We start from the raw sequence: 18,946 nt of genomic DNA on the forward strand, positions 1-18,946 counted from the left end.
GATATTACTGTATTTAGTCAAATACAGGACGCCCTGATTATAAAACCAGTAATCCCCTCCAAATAATTAGATTTGATATATGGAAAATTTATGAATTTGATATAATTTTCCAGGATGAAATCTAATTATTGGAGGTTTGCCTTGAGTTTGTCCCTCCCCTCTGACTGCAACAGGGAAAATAAATCTGGATTCAAGTTGCTTTTATACTTACTTCAGATAGAATCCACAAGTAACTCTGCCTCCCGCCAACTTCCCCCTTAGTCCCTTCCCCTGTTCTACTGTCAGACCCTTGCTTTCCCTGAGCACATGGAAGTGAGGAGCAAACTGGAAAAAAACTGACTTTGAAATAAACATAACTGTAGTACTTTACATATAGTACCCATCAGTTTATTTCATCCAGAATTGATGCATGTTACCTTTTTCAAAACTGCTGCAAGTTTTAGCAGAGGTGCTCTATAAACACACTTTTAAGTAACATTTTGTCACCTACTTCTATATAGCACAAATTATGCATGATATTAATCCAAAGCCAAAGGTTCACGATGTACCGTATAGTTTTATTGGCCTCAGTGGAGTCAACAGCATTTCAAGCCATGATGACCCCACAGCTCAGCACTGCTCAGTATATGTGTGTACTCCAGATGCTCCCCACCCCCAAGAGATTCATGTACTAGTTAGTTGCCACTCATGACTCTTGGGATCCTCCAAAAAAATTATATGCAGATGAGGTATAGGACTACTTGCTCCAGGACCACTTCATGGGGGACAGGGCCACACTAATCATGTGTGATGGGCTGAGCGAGGGGGCAAGAGGGGTTCTGAGTGAACTGTTTGGGGTCCTGTTTGGTGATGTTTACCAGACACTTAAGGCAGGTGAAGAAAAAGGAGTCATTGGGAAAGAAAGACGCTGCTCAGCAGTGGGAGTGAAGAGTAAATCAAAATGTGTGCAGTGTAGTGGCTCACCATGACTTGGAAAAGAGTCAGTACTGAGGGGGACTGTGCTCAGTGGGCACAACCGTATATCTTACTCAGATGCGCTGTACTGACCTATCCTTGTGGTAGGGTCCCATCAGCATGTTTGCCCAATATGATCCATGGGTTGTATAGTCATGCATAGTGTTGGCTGCATTTAATCAACTTCATAGTTAGTTTTTATTACTAAGTATGTGCTGCTTTTGGCAACAGTTCAAAGACAGACAATGTATTTAATGAGGTTTCCTTGTATGCATATGTAAGATGAGGGTTTTTGTCCTCCGTGCTGATTTGGGAGGGGGATAACCTTGTCTTATAATCAAGTAAGTATGGTATTTTATTAGTCATATAGTCATTATAGTTAAATATACTTCTCTTATTCAGTTTCATAGAACAAAATACAGTCTCCCTGAGTGACTTGACAGTGTATCTAACACATCACTGTTAGTCATTTTTCACACTTGAGTTAAAATGTTCAGCTGTGTTAATATTACCACATCTGAGTTAAGGTTTTCAGTTGCAGGGTGCAGGGTTGCAACAGTGTACGTGGCTATGAAATAGGAGAGAGAGAGAGAGAGATAGAGAGAGAGATTAGTTTACCAGGAATAGCAAGACAGCAAAATTCCAGAAGAAATAATAAACTTGATTAATTTACATTAAACATTAAGACCATTAAAAAGGAGAGGTGGTCATTGACACCAGTGGATTGTAGAAAGATTAGCAGGAATCAGGTACATTATAATGAGCCATGAAGTCAGTGGATTCCCTCAGCACTGCTCGAATAGAAATGCTGCTGCCTTTTCCGGGCAGCTGATTTTAAAGTTTGGCTGGAGAAGTAATCAAAGGGGGGGTGCAACGGCTTTTCTACAGCCCCTTGTATCCACCCCTGCCCAAATCATTTGTCATTATGTGATTTTTGTTGGGAGCCACATTTAAACTTATATGTTACTAGCTTCTTCCTGAAGGATGCTGAGACTTCATTCAAGTTAGTAAGACCCTTAAGTAGAAATCTACTGGAAACAATGGGCATCCTTTAAAACTGGATGCTTTTCTTTCCTTTTGGTAAGAGAATTCCTGTAGAATTCTGGTCAGCCAAACACACGTGGTGCATAATTTAATTTCTTCTCTTGATTTCAGGTCATTCCCCATGCTCAGGGTCTCTCTCTCTGTGAGAACGATGTCAGTCACACTGCTTGGATATCCATGCAGATCGGGTGAAATATAACATTTCACTTCTTTAGTCACCATATATTAAGAATGTTTAGCCACCTGGATTAACCAGTGCCTCTGCAGGACATTTAGCCGTTGCGATAAGTATCTACACAGTGTTGCAAGGACTGATTGATTATCATCTCCCTTTGCAGAGCCTGGCTACTATGAAGATGGGTCTTTTGGGATCCGAATAGAAAATGTAGTTCTCGTGGTTCCTGCTGAAACCAAGGTGAGTGGCTGTCTTGGGCATTGCCCGAGTAACCCCTTTTAACTTTTCCATGACTTGGTGTTTGCAAAAATGTTAACTTCTCTTGCGTTTGAATTAAATGAGAACCGGAGGCAGGACAATGCTGAGCTGTAGCTTTGCCGCAGGACTGAGGGACTCAACTTGCACATGCTCTTCTCCAGGGAAACCTATAAAGAGATTTTCTTTAAAGTGAAGAATGATTCTAGGTCTCTCCTTGTAAACAGAAATACTGAGGACAATGCTGTTGCAATTTGCACTGCTGCTTAAAAACTCATCAATTTGATTGCTGTACATATATTACCCTAAGACTTCATAAAATGTCCTTTCATTGGATATCCATGGGCCATAGTCTCTTTTTCTTGACCTTTGGGTGTCAATGCAGAGTGCAGCGTGGCTGGCACGGGGAATCTCTAGTTGATGTAGCAAGAATAGACTCTTCACCCCCATCTTTTGAGTAGGGCAGGATTAAGCTGTTGTTAATTTTATGCTGAATTACTTGGGCTGAAATGTCTAGAAAGGAGACATGAGCAACTCCAGGTTGCTTCCTTCTTTGTCAAAGCCTTATTAGGTTTGATGTTTAAGGGCTGTTGACTTCTGTGGGCTTTGGAGCAGGTCCTGAGTAAATGGATTTGGAAGTCCAATGGAGTACTCTGCTTCCGAGCCAGACAAACTACACCAAGCACCAAGAGCGAGGGTTGTGTCCAGCTAGAGCTAATATCTCCTCTTTCCTCTGCAGTACAACTTCAAGAACAGAGGGAGCCTGACCTTTGAACCATTGACCCTGGTTCCGATCCAGACCAAAATGATTGATGTTCATTTACTGACGCAGAAAGAGGTGAGGGCAGGAGCGATTCCTCCTCTTGAAAGCATTTTCCCCCGTCCATTAAAAGATCCAGACTAGTGGACTTTCTTTTCAGCTTCTCGCAGGGCCACTTTGCATATATTTTTCAGGGGTGACCAGGCCACAAGGGACTAAATACCTCTGATGACATCATCTCTGACATAATCTCTGCTCTAATCTTTTCAGACTTCCCCTGCTCCCTGTAGTACATTCCCATCTCTCTCATTCTATTTCAGTCCTGTTATTTTGACCCCCAGAGCATGACTTCACCTGCTCCAGATCCCTCCGCTGATGAGTCCGTCCTTCCAATAATCCCACACACGCCCCCTGAGTGAGGTCCCATGCAATATGCCATCTGCCCCAGGCTTAATATTGCATTCCTTACTCAGGGGCATAGTCCTGTTGAAGTCAATGGGCATATATTCAAGTATCTAACGACTGGGGAGTGTATAGCCCAAATTTGCAGAGGTGACTGATGATTTTGGGTGCCCTGTTGGAAATGCTGATTGTCAGAGGTGTTATAGTATCCTTAAAGCCCACTCAAGTGAGAGAGTCTCTTGTGAGGAACCCCCCACTCCACTGAAAATCGGGTCCTGAGTACATCAGTTTAGACACCCAGGGTGCCTATACATGTTCAGCAATGCTGCTCCAACACAGTGTAATTACTGTGTGTTGGAGCAGACTCAGTTAATTGAGTCTGCTGGAGTGTGGTAATTACTGCACCTGTCATGGCTCCAGCATCGTGTATCAGCATCCCTGCACTGAAAAATGGCAGTTGAATGAACTTTAATTAAGTGCTCCCACTGCCATTTTTCAGGGTGGGGATACTGATATACATGACACTCTGTACGCTTTAATTAGAGCGACTCTTGGAGCTGCTCTAATTAAAGGGCCCCTGCCCAACTCCTGGAGCATGTGTATAAAAGCCCCCGAAGTCTGTGAGCTGCTTCTGAACATGTGAGCCTAGCTCTTTGAGCCGAGAGTCTGTCCCACACTAATGACCTTGTCCTATAGATTAGGAGGGCCCTTGGGTCTCTGTGGAAGTTCTTGGGAGCTGCAGAAGTTGCAAACACAAAATGTGAATAGGCCAACCATTGCTTCACCTGTTCCTGATCTGCTTCAGCAGTGCGCTTGTTGCTCTCTCTCTAGTGTGACTGGGTGAACAATTACCATCAGAAGTGCCGGGAGGTGATTGGGGCAGAGCTGGAAAGGCAAGGCCGACACGAAGCTCTGCAGTGGCTTCTCAAGGAGACGGGACCTATCACCAGAATGCAATGATAACGACTCTTCCCCGGGAATCATTCACTGTCAGTCACCGACAGCACCCGCCTGCTTTGAAAAGTGGATAGGGTTGGAAGAAAACAGTCTGCTATCCTTTGGGGAACACAGAGGGGGCGGGAGGGGGCATTTAGCTTGTTCTCTGTGTGTATTTGGTTGGGGGGGAAAGAAAGGAAAGGTCTTGCTTCGAACAATTTCTCTGACTGTGAGCAAATAATAATAATAAAAAAAAAGTCTTGCATTTGAAATCTGGGTCTTGAAGAAGTGATTCTAGGAGACAGCATAGGATGGTTTTGTACTTCCTGGTTTTTCCACTGTGAACACTCAGTGATTTTTACATTCAAAATCCACTTCCGTTAACAGTGGTGCTAATGAGCGTACATTTCTGACCAGCTAATAAACATTTCCAAGTCCTGATTGGCTTTGTTTGCTTTCAGTCTGTTTGGTTTCTGCCAGTGGTGTCGCTTGTTAGTCAACTTGAAGAACGGCTCAAACTGCACAGCGGCATTGCAGTTCTGTGCTAGGAGCTATTGGGACCTTAGGCTTGGAAGGGACCTCAGGGATTCTCTAGTCCATTAGTTCTTGGCAGGTATGACGCCAAGTAGCCCTGCACCAGTCCTAAGTGCCACTCTGATCCGCTTCCCCTGCCTCATCTACTGCTCTGCTATCTACTCCGTGTCCTGGGTCCCCTGCCTAAGCTGTTGTTCTGCTTTCTGCTTTATTTGCTGCTGTACTGTCTGCCCCCTCTCCAGTCTGCTGTGTGCCACTTGTGCTCTAGCGTGACCTACTGCACTGCCAAAAGAGCCACTGTCCATGGCAGGCTGAGACCTCAGGGGAGTATTGTGCTTCTCAGTACATCCTGGCTGATTTCTGTGCAAGATTGCAGGAAAATCTGATGGAGGGATACATGCACAAAGGGTCATGGCTGAAACTCCTGTCCCTACACGTGGATGTCTCTCTGTCTACTTACATGACCACCATCCATGTAATTTGTGTGCGCAAGAGCTCATAGAATCACAGTCCTTTCTTTCCTAAACCGGGGTTTTCTCTGAGAACAATAAATCAACTACATGGTTCCTGTCCAAGGACTGGATAAAACATGCACAGAGCATGCGTTCTAGCTTGGTCCACCACCGTTTACCAGGAACCATGCTCTGTCTGGATATCAGCACCTAATAATATATTACAAGTAGACATAATTAGTCACAGGAGCTCCACACCCTGCCTCTCGGAGAGAATTGCGTTTTTCTCGATTCACTTGTACATCTTCCCTGCAAAGTTATTTTATTCAGGCTCTGCATAAGGAAATCAGAGGTCGTCCAAAAAATGCTTCATTGCTATGTTAACAATATGATCGCTACAGGCTGTGCTTGCACTAAGATTCACAGGGAGAGGATCCTGATGGAAACCTAGGCAGGAGTCGCTCCAGTGTTAAGAGATGCTGTCAAGCTGTTGTAGCTCCAGGTATTCTTTTAAAGTAACGCCTTGCATTAATAAAAGTGTTTCCTTGCAGCAACAAATTGAAAACTAATTAATAGCCATTAATGGGCATGAAGCTTATTCAGTAGCAGTAAAGACCCACCTGCAACATCAGTGAACTGGTGTGAAAATCCAGAAGTGACTGACTAGACGCGGGAAATGAAACATGCGTCTCCTGGGTACCAATAACCAAGGAAATTAAAAAAAACAGAAATCAACAAGTGTAATTTGCTCGTTGCTTCTAATTCTCTCCATATAAATGATAAATACACAGATCATTTTCTTCTTAAAGATCATTTTTCCTTTAGAGGTGTCCATGTCAAGCTGAGACTCTTCTGTACTGCCACCCATTTTCCCCCTCCCTGTGTACACACTTTCAGAAGTGTGCTAGCTCCCCGGGTGGAAGGGAACCTCAAGAGTCATCTAATCCCCATTACACGATACAGGATGCACTGCTCCTAAACCGTCCTAGATAACCGTTCTTGAAAACCTCCAGTGAAGGAGATTCCCCAGCTCCCTGGGCAGCCTGTTCCATTGTCCTACAGTTTTTAGAGTAAGGATTCACACAAGTTTAGGGCTGAAAGGGGCCTTGTGAATTCATTGGGTCCAGCCCACCTGCTTCTGGCAGGAAAGACGGCAGGGGTCAAATAACCCTGACAAGGTGTGCATCCAATCTCCTTTTGAAGATCTCCAGGGTAGGTCCCTGCACCATCCCCGCTGGGAGTCTATTCCAGTGTCTGGTCACATGAACTGTGAAGAAGTTTTTTCTTATGTTCAGTCTAGGGGCTTATGACCATTGCTCCTTGTTTTCCCCTGGGGCGCTTTGGTGAATAGCTGTTCACCTCGCCCCTGATGTTCTCCCTTGGTACATTTATAAGCTGCCACCAAATCCCCCCAAGGTCTTCTCTGTTCTAGGCTGAACAGTCCTATATCTGTTCAGCTTTTCCTCTTAAGGCCTCTAATCATACGAGTGGCTCGTCTCTGGACTCCTGAGCTTCTCCACATCCTTCTTGAAGTGCAGCACCCAGAACTGGACGCAGTGCTCCAGCTGCGGTCTCCCCAGTGCTGAGTACAGCAGGGGAATAACATCCTTCGTTTTGCTTGAGATGCATCGGCTGATGCACGCCAGCATATTGTTTGCTCTGCTGACTAGCATCACACTGGTGACATATTCATTTTATGGTCAGTTGTGACTCCTAGACCCTTCGGATGTGGTGCTAGCTAGTGTAGCACCACCTCGCCTATAGGTTTGTTGCAGATTTTTCCTACCCAGATGGAGCATTTTACACTTAGTGTTGAATGGCATCTGGTCCTGGTTCCCCCATCTGACTAATGTGTCTAGGCCCACCTGGATCATCAGCCTACCCCCATGCATGGCTGCACTTCCCCAGAGCTGAGTGTCATGGGTGAACTTCGGATGCTTTTTTCTGAGCTTTAATCGAAATGTGCTTTCAGTTAGCTCAGTTTAAACCTGTTGCTTCATGTCCTGCTCTTTCTGGCAAGGGACAACATTATTCTCCCTCCTCTTTCTAGCAGCCTTTCAAATATTATTTGCAAACAAGTATGCTGATCCCCACCTCCTTTTTCTCTTGAAATAAGCATGCCCGTTTTTCTCCAGTGTTCCTCATACAGCTGGCAGTCCAGCTCCTCTATCATCTTTGCATTTTAAGGATGTAGAGATGCTGGAAAGGATCTAGAGACAAGTAGCAAAGGCCAGAATGCACACAGCACTCCTAACCAGCACTCAGCGGGGTGGTACTGTCCCCTTCAGTGTCCTGCTTGAAATCCTCCTATCAATAAAACACAAAACTGCATTTGCTCAATACATTTTTATTTTGCAGCTTCATTATACTGCTGAGACATGGTGCTTTACTACTAACAACATCCTCTGGAGTACTTGTGACTGCTAGAGTTCCCAAGAATAAGAAGTGTGTTAACCCGCCGTCCCAGGCAGCAAACGCAAGCAATGTTCTGCACGTTGCCTCAAACTCTGCCTATAGAAAGACAGGCTAGGGAGCCCTCCGTTAGAAACCCAGCTGCCAAGAGTTAAATAAAATTGCCAAGAAGGATCTGTCTCCCACTGAAAAGACTGGAGCAATACTGAAATGCCACTGAAAAGACATTGCCCTTTTTTCTTTCTTCCCCTCCAGCCTACCTAGCTCATCATCAGATACTGGAGGCAATTAAGAGCCCTGTCAGAGGGCTCCTTTATACTCCATAGCTCATACTTGCAGCCAGACCTGGCTGCAGCAATCTTTTTACCACCCGTGAGTGTCTGATTTAAAGGCTTATTTTTCTCAGGAGAAGATCCCATTCCCAATCTAGAGGCCCTATAACCCAGCTGGATCCTCGTCTCAATCTGCAGAGGAGTTAAGGAAACCCAGACCTCCCCCCTCCAGCCTAAGACCCCATATTAAGGAGCAGAAGGCCAACTGCTCTTTCCCTGCTTGTCTTTCCCCTTCATATTGCTTTTTTTCCACCTACACCATAGCACCCTACTCCCCCACCACCACATTTCACTCTGGGCTGCAGCCTTTTATAGCAGCTGTTTCCAGCTGGCTACTTCATCACAGCTGGGCTGAGACAATTAAGCCTTCCCTTAGCCCTTTCCCAAATGTTGCCATATGGGATGCTCGTAGCCCATCACCATCAGGAAGAAAAGAAATCTCCCAGGTCGAGGTAGTTGAGAAATGCCTATTGATTGGTTGTGGGAGAGTTTGAAATGCTTCTCCTCCCCTGCTCCTACATTTCCCACAACTTCCCCCAGGGTTTTTTTTGCTGAAAACAAGGCTGAAACTTTCAAGTGGTGTTGTTCTCGAGACTCCTCACCCTCCCTCCAGTAGGAAAATGGAGATATGGGAAGGGGAAAAAAAAAAAGGAAAGATGGGAAACTCCTGTAGGAACCATTTCCCTCAGAAGAGCCAGGTTTTGAGGGTGCTCAGTTTTTTCTATCAAAGAAACTAAAGAATTAAAACAAATGAAAAACTTTTGCACATAATTTATCTTTTCATTTGATTCCTTTTTTTTTTTGGTCATGGAAAATTTCAGTTAGGGGGAAAAATGGCCAATTTCAGTAAAAAAAAAAATAATAATAAAAAAAAAAATTCAGTGGCAATATTGCCAATCAACTCTACTTCTGACTGCATTTTCTACCCTACTGAGTGCATGATCAGGGAAAAAAATGACTTTTTCCAGCATGTTACCGGAAGAGTTACAGCTGAAATAAACCTGCCTGATTATATCCTGTATAACTCCCCATTGCCGTTCAAGGATAGTTTTGCTCAACAGCCTATAGCACCATCTGACTCCAGCCTTTTGAGCCAGGCTCTTGACAGCTATAAAAACAGATGTAATTCCACCTCTGTGGACTTACATCCATTTACTCCGGCTGGACATCTAGCTTGCAGGAGTGTCTAATAACAGTGTTGGGAAGCCACATAGTCTCTGGCTGTATTTTGTGCGTGTGATGAGGACAGGGATGAAAGTTTTTTCTTTCCCTTAAAGTAAAAATGTTATGAGAGACAGCCCCTATTTTTCCAAAAGGGCCAAAACAGCTGAGCTTCCCCATTCAATCAAGAATCATGTCTGGTGCCAGGCCACTGAACACTGCCCACGTGCCTATCGCTAAACCCGGCTTTCTAGACAAATAAGCCATTTCTCCTGGAGCGGCAAGATTCATATTCATTTCGTGCAGGTAAAGAAAGCCTCTGTGGTCTTTAGGCTGCCTCCCTATAAAGCCTACCCCCTCCCTTTGAATATAACCGTAAGTGTGTCTGGCAGCGGTAAAATGTAGTTGCTTTGGGGTGTAAATGGCTCATAACTCAGCTGTACTCCACTATTTGTTCATATGACTAGTAAAGCTGCCGCTTCCCAAGGCCGAAACTGGAGTGAGCCTTTATTTAATCAAACCAGGCCTTAAAAAAATAATGCTTCCAAGAACACTGGCATTTAGGAGCTGCCTGGCAAATGCACCTAAGTCAGTTTGGCATCTAGGCCACACAAGATAAATGAGCTGCTATAGCCCTGCAAAGATCAAAGCCTAGGATATAATATATTGTACTGTTCCAGGGTACTGGGGGGATCAGGGGTGATAAAGACAGACTCCAGCTTTCCCGCTTTATCAAAAATGGTACAAACGGTTGGTCAGAGTCCCTGTATGTGAGGAGTCCCCTAGCAGTCACAACTCGTTTCCTTTGCGTGTAATATAGTCCCCGTCTGTGCCACGCAGCTGCTGCGCGTGCTCCAGAAACTGGTGCGAGTTAACCCACTTCGTATAAGTTGTTTGCAAAGGGCTGAAGATGCACGAGGTGACGGTGATGCACGGGGTCGCCATGGTAATTGGAGAGTGGGGCATTATGGGATACCATGCGAAATGTAGAGTAGAGCGGAGGGATTGCATAGGCACTAATTAAATGCAGTTTAAGCGACAGTGGCATGTTCTGTCTGTCTGCGCTCACGCCCACAAGTACCAGCGTGCGTTACCCCTCGTAATCACCGGTCAATTTTAGCCTCATCGTTTGCACTTAAAATATTGTCCCCTTTCTGGAAACAGGAGACTGAAGCACAGGAGGACTGCTTTCAGGTCACTCAGGAAGTCTGTGGAAGAGCCAGGAGCAGGACCCTGTCTCCTGCAGTAACAGGAGAGGAAGAAATGCAGCCACGGAAAACCTCCAGATCCTCCACGCTGCTGCTACGTGGTAGTACAGAGTAGTAGCAACCTGGCTGTACACTCCTTGAGCCAGCTGGAGTAGACTGGCATAGCCCCGCTGAGATGAAAGTACGCGACTTGGCGTCAGATCTCGCGCAGACTCGCTTGGTGTCAGCGGGTGGCTTTCTCGATGCTGATTCGTCCCATCCGCCGCCAGCTACATCCAGACCGGGGGGGCTCCAGCTCAGTCCCCCTAGCTCAGTGGTGCTCGACCTTTTTTTTGTAGGGGGACTTATTTGTAAACATCAGTGCCCAGCCCCGAGCCAGTGCCCCTCGCTCCCGGCCCCCAGCCTCCCAGTGTGTGGGCCAGGGGGCAGGGAGCAGTGGGCTGGGAGCTCTGCCAGCCTTCAAGGGAAAAGCCATGGTTTTCCACGTTTTTCTCCTTTCAAGTTTGTCGGCGACCCTTTCATATATTCTTGCGGCCCACTTTTGGTTGAGAAACGCTGCCCTCGCTCACCCTGCCTGCAACAGTGGTGTCCCCACCCGTAGAAACGTGGCACTGGAAGGTTTTGCAGACGAATCTGTCAACCCGCCCTTCACCAAACCAGCAGCCGCTGTTCCTAAAAGCTCTTCTGTGGACGTAAGCATCTAAACAGGTCACCTAGGGAAGTGGTGGATTCTTGCCTTTAAAAGCAAGTTAGACACTTGGCTGGGATGCTTTAGTCCGGGATGATCCTGCCGTGAGCACAACGCTGGACTAGATGACCTTATGAGGTCCCTTCTAGCCCTACATTCCTATGATCCCATGATCTTATCAAATGCAGATCCCCCTGGGGTCTTCCTGGCTGCAAAATGCAATGCTGGCCCATGCGGCGAGATCCCTTCCTTGCTTCCTGGCCTGGAAGGGACTGTGTGCCCTCCTGGGCGGCGGTGATCATTCAGGAGTTAAATGAAGCTGCCTGTTGGTAGCGCTTCAAGCTTGTTTTACATGACAAGGCCAGAAACTCTCCGTGGCGTTTGCTTTAATAGAAGTTACTGTTCTAATAAGGGAAAAATGAAACAAGAGCCTCTAGAGAGTAAAACTATGAACTGAGTTAGTGTTTAATTAAGTTGCCTATTAACAGTTGTGTACTGGCCGGGAAGAATTTTAATACAACAATTAAAACAAGGAACTATCTTCTTTGGCTTCCCGGTTCCTCCGGGGATGCCTGCTTGGAGCCTGGGCGGCTCAGATCGAGCGCGGTTTGTTTTGCTCTCTCCATCTCGTTAAAATGAGTCTATATTTGGGAGGCAGCAGACGCAGGCAGATAAGCATCGCCGGAGCAAGCCCTCCCAACTTTTAGCATAATTTGCAAAGGCGCGTTTCGTGGCATTACGAGCAGTAAGAGTTTAGCACGGTTGTGGCCTTCAAAAGTTGCAGGGTGAATTTCACTGGATAATGCCGAGGTCTTGTGAAAACTGGAGGAATTTTAAAGGGCTGGGGAGAAGGTAGCAGCCCTGGCACCCAGCACAAATCAGTGCTGTGGCACGCACAACTGGCGTGAAACTCCCGGGAGGGACCTCCCCAGGTCTGCTCCCCTGATTCCTTGTGCAGCCTCGCCCCGTAAGCATTTTTTTAAACCAACCAAGTGCCACCGTAACAGTTACGAGGTGTTGTATCCCTGCTACTCATAGTGCAAGGCTGGTTCACTGCCCTGATGGTTAGGAATATCCAGCCTGAATTTATTCACAGCCACGTTACACTCGCTTGTGCCTGTGCCAGCACGGTCCTCTAGTTTCGATAGCTGGCGTTTGCCCCGCTCTGCTTTAGTTACGGTGAGGGCAGTATCCTCTCACAGCCTTTGTTTCTCCTAGGCTTAACGAGCCCAAATGTTTGAGTTTCTGGGGGGGTAAGAGAGTTCCTCTGTTCTTCACTTCATCCTTGTAATCCTTCACTGCACATGATTTTCTGCTCATTGCCCACCATAGGGTGGCCATCGAGGTGCCTCAAGAACGGAGGACAGTTGCGTTTAGTGCAGCTGTCCCCACCACCACGAACGTGGCCTGGAGCAGGGAGGGGGGCTGGACCTGATGACATGCAAGGTCCCTTCCAGCCCCTAATAACCTATGAACGTCGCGTGCTGCCCGAGGCTGGGGGGGCACGGCGAGCTCCTGCAGGTAGTGTTGGCGGTGGGCGGTGGGGAGCTCTTGCAGGCCGTGGCAGCGTGCTGAGCGGTGGAAAATAGAGGACAGAAAGGCATCCAGTTTCATATCAGTGGAGAACAGAGGACCAGAAAATTGGACTGTCCTCTATTAAACCAGACGAATGGCCTCTCTAGCCCACCGGGATCCCATGGCATGGCCAGGAAGTGGCCAGGGTGCGTATAATGTGCACCACTGCCCTTTCTGCAGTAAGAATTTGTCACTGCCCCTTGAAAGTGGAAGAGATGCAACACATGGTGGAGAGGTTGCGAGCTATTAGTCAGTACCATGGTAATATCCTTAGGCCCCTTAGTTCTGGGCCATTGTCCAAACCCAACAGGGTTTTTGCCCTCAAGAGCTTACAATGAATCTGTGCTATGAAGTTAACCCAGGACTGAATTGTGGCTCATTCCTGCTGTGCCATGTCATGGCAATACCTGTGCTACTCCTCGCACTTCCAGCGCCCTCGCTCACGCTCTGTGAGGTGATGAAGGCTGAATCTGCGGCACAGCCCTCCCTTGCACTGGAAGGCCCTGGGAGGGCGGCTCTGGCTTTCTCTCTTCTGTGGATTTGCTCTTATTTCAGTAACTGGAGTGGCTTCCCCGAGGCAGAAAACGACAAGCAAGGCTGGGGAGGGCTTAGCTCTGTCCCTGGCACTGCCTCTTCTGCACTGGGGATCCGCACAGATGCAGTTATACCAGCAGCTCCCACAGTTGCAGCAAGAAGGGCTACCCCTTGGTAGAAACAACACCTCAGCCTGTGAACTTTTTCCTATATTATAACTGCATATCAAATGAATGTGTAACCTGGGCAGTAATCCAAGAGGTACCCCGTCTCCAGTTGAAGGGATCAGAGCAGGTGCACAAGCGCTGTGGGAGGTGTAGGGACTCTCCTCCCCTATAGAGCAGAGCCAGACCACCAATGGGGACTTAACCATATACCTTTTAATACTGGGAACATAACCAGGCATAAATCAGAGGGTGTAGTGGACATTACAGTGCCCCAACGGGGCAGGATTCAACAAAGGTTAGACACTTACAATCATTGACAAAAAACAGGGTTAAAATATAAAACACAAACAGCAGAACAAACAATACGGGTTGGTGAAATATAAAAAGGCGCAAAACGTCAAATGACAAGGAAACATAGGGCGTTGGTACCTGGAGGGGGAAAACACAATGGCTCCTTTCTGCTGCAAGATTGGCTTCTTGTTATCTCACTCACCCCAGCTAGGACTTGAACCAAGATCTCCCACATTGTGGGCAGGAACACCGCCACGCAGCCACCACTGCTCCAGCCTGTGTGGGGTCTTGACCTTCCTGGAGCCCCAGCCTCAGTCGAGCTGCCTGGCCTCTGCTTGGAGGAGCTGGAAGCAGAGCTGGGGCCCCCTCAGGTCGCTGCTCAGATCCTGGCTGGAGCGGGGGAGCCTCTCCTGCTGGCTGCAGCCTCCCCGGGGGATCCTGGAGCCCGGCGGGGCCTCTCCTGCCAGCCGCACACCGCGCTGCGGAGGGTCCCACTGCTGCCTGCAGGCCCTGCTCTCCCGGGGCACTGCTCCCGCCCCGCTGGCTCAGCTCTTGCCAGCTCTGTGAAGCTCCTTCCTTGTTGTCCCTGCTGGTCTCCCCTGAGTCAGCCCACGCTGCCCCTTTTATCCCCCTCCAGGTGACCCAAGGGGCTAATTGGGACACGGGGTGGGGGGTGAGTCTTTGGGGCCTGATTGGTATGGAAAGGGAATCCCAAGTCCTCCAATCATCTTTTACCCCTTCAAAACCCCTGGGCCAAATCATTACCAGATTGGTGAGGAAAGGGAATCCCAAGTCCTCCAATCATCTTTTGCCCTTTCAAAACCCCTGGGCCAGGACACTGTCAGCCAGCCCGTCACAAATGAAATCCATGGGCCAGCCACTTCCTGAAAGGACTCACTAAGGCCTATTATAGAAGACTATCTCTACGCTGATTTGGTCTGCTGAGTTAGGGTACTAGTGTCGTTCTTGCCCACTGGTAAATGTTAGTGGCCTAACAGCATGGCCAGGCCCCTGGGGCACTGGAGCAGAGGCAACTTCTGTTTGCCATGCTGCTGCCAGTGCAATCATGACTGCAACCATGCAGCTGCTGCCAGCAGGCTTTTAAAAATTTTTTTTGCTCCCCTCATGTCAGCACCCGAGACAGTTGCCCTGGTCCCCCCACCCTAGTTATGCCACTGTTAGTAATAACGCATGCTGCCGCCAATGTTGGAGTGAGGACAGTGCAAATGAAGCTGGAGAAATGCGGCTGTTTCAGAGACTCAGACCTGTCAGGAGTACGCCAGAAGCCTTCGTTTAAAATGACCTGTTTAAAACCAGCATTGAACCCTTACAATCTCCTTCTGCCAGTGGAGAAACTGTGCCCCCTCTCTCCCTACCTGCCTGCCCAGTTTACTTCTCTGGGATCCATGCGCTCCTAGAAGCTTTGCCTTTTTTTTAAGCAAATAAATAATAGAAGGCCCTGAAATTTTCCTTCACAAAAGACCCTTCTAGCATTTAAATTACTTGTGATAGGAAGCCAACTAATGGAGTTTTTGAAAATGGGGTTGGAGAATGCAGATTTCTGAACTGTGCTTTATAACTTGCCGGAGCATTTCTCTCTCTCCCCGATCGTTATGGCCGAGGAAGGTAATAAAGTCATTTAGGCAGCAGATGGCACTGTTTGTTTCAACGTGGGCTGCTGTTGTCTGTCCGCTCCAGATGGGCTTTGGTAAGAAAGCGGGCTGGCAGTCAGAAGGGGTTTTGCTATAGCCATTAAAGATGAGGACATGGATCCTGTGATTCACAGAATAAATGCCGGCGACCACTGCTAGTGAGAGCTCAGGTTTGATGCCTCGCTGTAGGTCCTGTCCTGAGTGTTGTTTTGGATCACGCTTGCCTGGCTGAAGTCTCCCGGTACTCAGGACGGATGTCTCGAGTTTGCATGGTCATGTCATGACTTTTACTATGCAGCAAGGCAGAGCAATCCCGGCAGCCACTGTGTTACCACAAGGTCCCAACACAAAGAGCTAGAACTCGTCCAGATGTTAATTTTTGGAAGCTTTAACGTCTCATAAGTATTCTGGATGTGCCTCATGACACTGGGATACAGTTCAAGGTAATGGCTCACCCTGCCCCTGATAGAAAGTTTATGGACTATCTCCTCCTGGAAATGATCAGTGTGCAGTGAGGAATATGGAGACAGTTGTCCCAGTTGTGCATGTGTTCATAACACAAACGTGTCTCCAACAGCCCTGCAAGGCCCTATCGAAATTGGTCGTGTATTAGAGATGGTTTTCTAACAGCAGGGAACAAAAGTGAACCAAATACCAGTGGGATACTTTAGCGTGGTCTCAAACAGCAGGTTGCCTAATGGAAATATTCTCTCGGGCAGGCTTCACCATATATTGTTGTGTTGCCATGTATTGATAAACAGCTACCACATGTCCCTGGTGCCTGCCTTTCAGTGCCGAATGAAGTGGATCGTATGCGTATCCATCCGTTTATCCGTCCGTCCATCCAAACGGCTGAGATCTGTCATTGTCATTCTCTACGGAGCAGAAACGTTGCTGAAGGAAAGCTTGTTCCGAGATGCAGCGACTGCTAAACTCACGAGCAACGTGTCTCCGAGTTTGTAACGACATGGAAAATATGAGAAGGGCATCCGTGTGAGAGCAAATGCAAGTTCCTCCTCCCTGACGTACACTAAATGCCATGAGATGTGTGACAAAATTACAGTAGCTGGCAACTGTATATTTCTGAAAGCCGCAGATGCTGAAATAAAAAAAAAAAATCGCCTGAAAATTACCTGAAGCAACACAAGCACCTTAAGTGTTTTTGGACCAACTGGTTTGCCAAAGTTCAGGGGCCTGCAGGTTGCGTCTCTTAGCAAGAAAGCCGGAAAACACAAATCAAGTATATATGAAAGGAGGTGATGAAAAAAGGCTCAGAAAAAAAAGGCGACTCTGGATTTTCAAACCAGTCTAATCATTCTGGGGGCTTGATTCATGAGTCTTGCACATCAGCAACACTGGGGAAATTGGCCTCATGGATGAAGCGATACATATAGAGTGGATGCAGCTTTAAGCCTTACATTCCTGGGGGATTCGCTTCCTGGTAGAGCAAACCTGACCCAGTTATTTGTATGCATGCAGCTGTCGCTGAACAGGAGGGTGCCCTGTGTTTGAGCTGGACACGCCGAGACCATCAGGAACTGCCCAGCATCTCCCAGTACAGGAGGACTTGCAGAAGTGGCCTGTGCAAGGGCACAGCTTCCAGCCGGTGGGAAAGCGCAGCAGGGCTGGGTGGCCGAGAAATGCTGGCCGCGCCTGACTCTGGAGAGGCAGTGGGCAAAGCCCTCAGCTGCTGACATGCCATCGAATCCACCTGGCCTGTGGCTGGGTTTCTCCGACGGCTCGTAAACATTGTCCGGGGGTGCCTGTAGAAGAAGATTGCAGCATGTCGGGAATAAAAGACATGCAGCAACGATTGCTAGGGGCTCCAGGGATGGAGACACATCCAGGCTGTCTCCAGTCCTGAGCAAGGGCCTCGGTGGGGTCACATAGCTTCAGTAGGCTCACTGCCTTTCCAACAGCATAGGGGACAGCAAGGCTACAGAGCATTGATGGCCCTTATACATTTGATGGGAGGTCTTGGGGGACCAGGAGACTGATGGTGGGCTGTTGGTAAGGAGGGGGTGAAGGGGAGGGACATAAATGAGCAGGCCCCAGGAGGGGGTTCGATAACAGGCAATCTCCTTCACCGCTATTATCTCTCATACATTATCGTTATCAACCCCCCCTTATGGCTGACCTCCAGAATAATCAAGGGGACAGCTGTAGGCATATGGATCTCAATTTAGTTTGATCTGAGCAAGCTGGCGGAGGCTCTGCCAGCCCGTGTCAGACTCTGGCAACGTGCGGCCTCCTGGGATCGAGGCCTTTCTGGGTAATCAGGCAGAGAGGCAAAACTCACCGATCGCTCCAAAAGCAAAGGGTACATTTAAGAAGCGGGGAAAAGCATGAAGTCCTGCAAAACATGAGGCTGCGGGGCACGTCCGGGTTCCTGTCATTGCAATGCAGCTCACGTTGCCGCGGCACGCTGGCGTGTGCATCACTCAACAGTCAGGTCAGCTTTTGCAGAAGCAGGACTCCCACCGTTTAGTTTTGCCTAACAGCTTTAGATCCACAGGCCTTCAGCCGTCGCTACCAATGGCAAGCTGCTTCTTAAGTAGTGGTGGCTGTAAATAGCATTATTTCTTTATTTCTGTGAATGGGGGCTGTACCAAACCAACGGGCGAGCCGAATGCCTTGCCTCCCCTGGCCGACACAGAGGCTAAGAGCCTCCTACCGCTACCTGCTCCCGGGGTGCCCCCTTGAATTCAAGTCGTGGTGGAGGCACGTGCTTGCAGCCCCACCAGCTGCAGATGCTTCCTCAGCCCGACGAAGGGTATTGACACCCGAAAGCCTGCTAAGAAGAATTTTTCCAACTATTTGAGTTGGTCTAATAAGAGATATCACATTTACCCAAAGAACCTGGCCTGCCTGGGGAAAGGACATTGCACTCTTAATTCCCCTGACCACCTGTGATGGGCACTCCTTATGCAAATATGAGGAGAGACATTTAACATCAAAATAATGCAATGGGAACGGATCATTTGCTTTGAATAAAGGATTCCTCCGAAGCTGGGAACCCTGCCCTGAGGGCACTACATTCAAATTATTATTAATATTAAAGAAGAACATAAAAATCCCTCCCGGAAATCGGGACCTTGTATCAGCAGCACTCTGTAAGCACAGCGAGAGACAGGCCTGGCCCTGAAGACCTTCCAATCTAAAGGTAGAAAAATGGGGGAAGGAAAGCCAAGCAGACAAGTGGAGTGATTAACCCAAGGTTAGCGGCAGAGTCAAGAAGATTAGGACCCCCGTCACCCGCCTCTCAATGCGACGCTCCATTGAGCCCTGCCACGAATAAATGTAAAGTAGACAGCAAGCCTGAATGGAAACACATGTGATGCAATGTGATTATTCTAGCGTCGTGCTCCCAGCAGAGGGCAAGGCAATTAATAAATAAGCAGCTTACACAGATGA

At 47.8% G+C, this 18,946-nt stretch overlaps 1 protein-coding gene across 1 annotated transcript in view; it reads left to right on the forward strand.

The window, feature by feature from the left end:
- XPNPEP1 (X-prolyl aminopeptidase 1) overlaps positions 1 to 4,967 on the forward strand; it is a 39,222-nt gene extending 34,255 nt beyond the window's left edge. Inside the window, exons 19-21 of the mRNA XM_019556057.1 lie at positions 2,337 to 2,413; positions 3,168 to 3,266; positions 4,422 to 4,967. Of these exons, the coding sequence (XP_019411602.1) occupies positions 2,337 to 2,413; positions 3,168 to 3,266; positions 4,422 to 4,550 (305 nt within the window). The 3' untranslated portion in view covers positions 4,551 to 4,967. The remainder of the gene's footprint in view (positions 1 to 2,336; positions 2,414 to 3,167; positions 3,267 to 4,421) is intronic.
- The last annotated feature ends 13,979 nt before the right edge of the window (positions 4,968 to 18,946 follow it).

This window comes from Crocodylus porosus, unplaced genomic scaffold, assembly GCF_001723895.1.
Source record: "Crocodylus porosus isolate Cpor-Errol unplaced genomic scaffold, CroPor_comp1, whole genome shotgun sequence".
Lineage (NCBI taxonomy): Eukaryota > Metazoa > Chordata > Crocodylia > Crocodylidae > Crocodylus > Crocodylus porosus.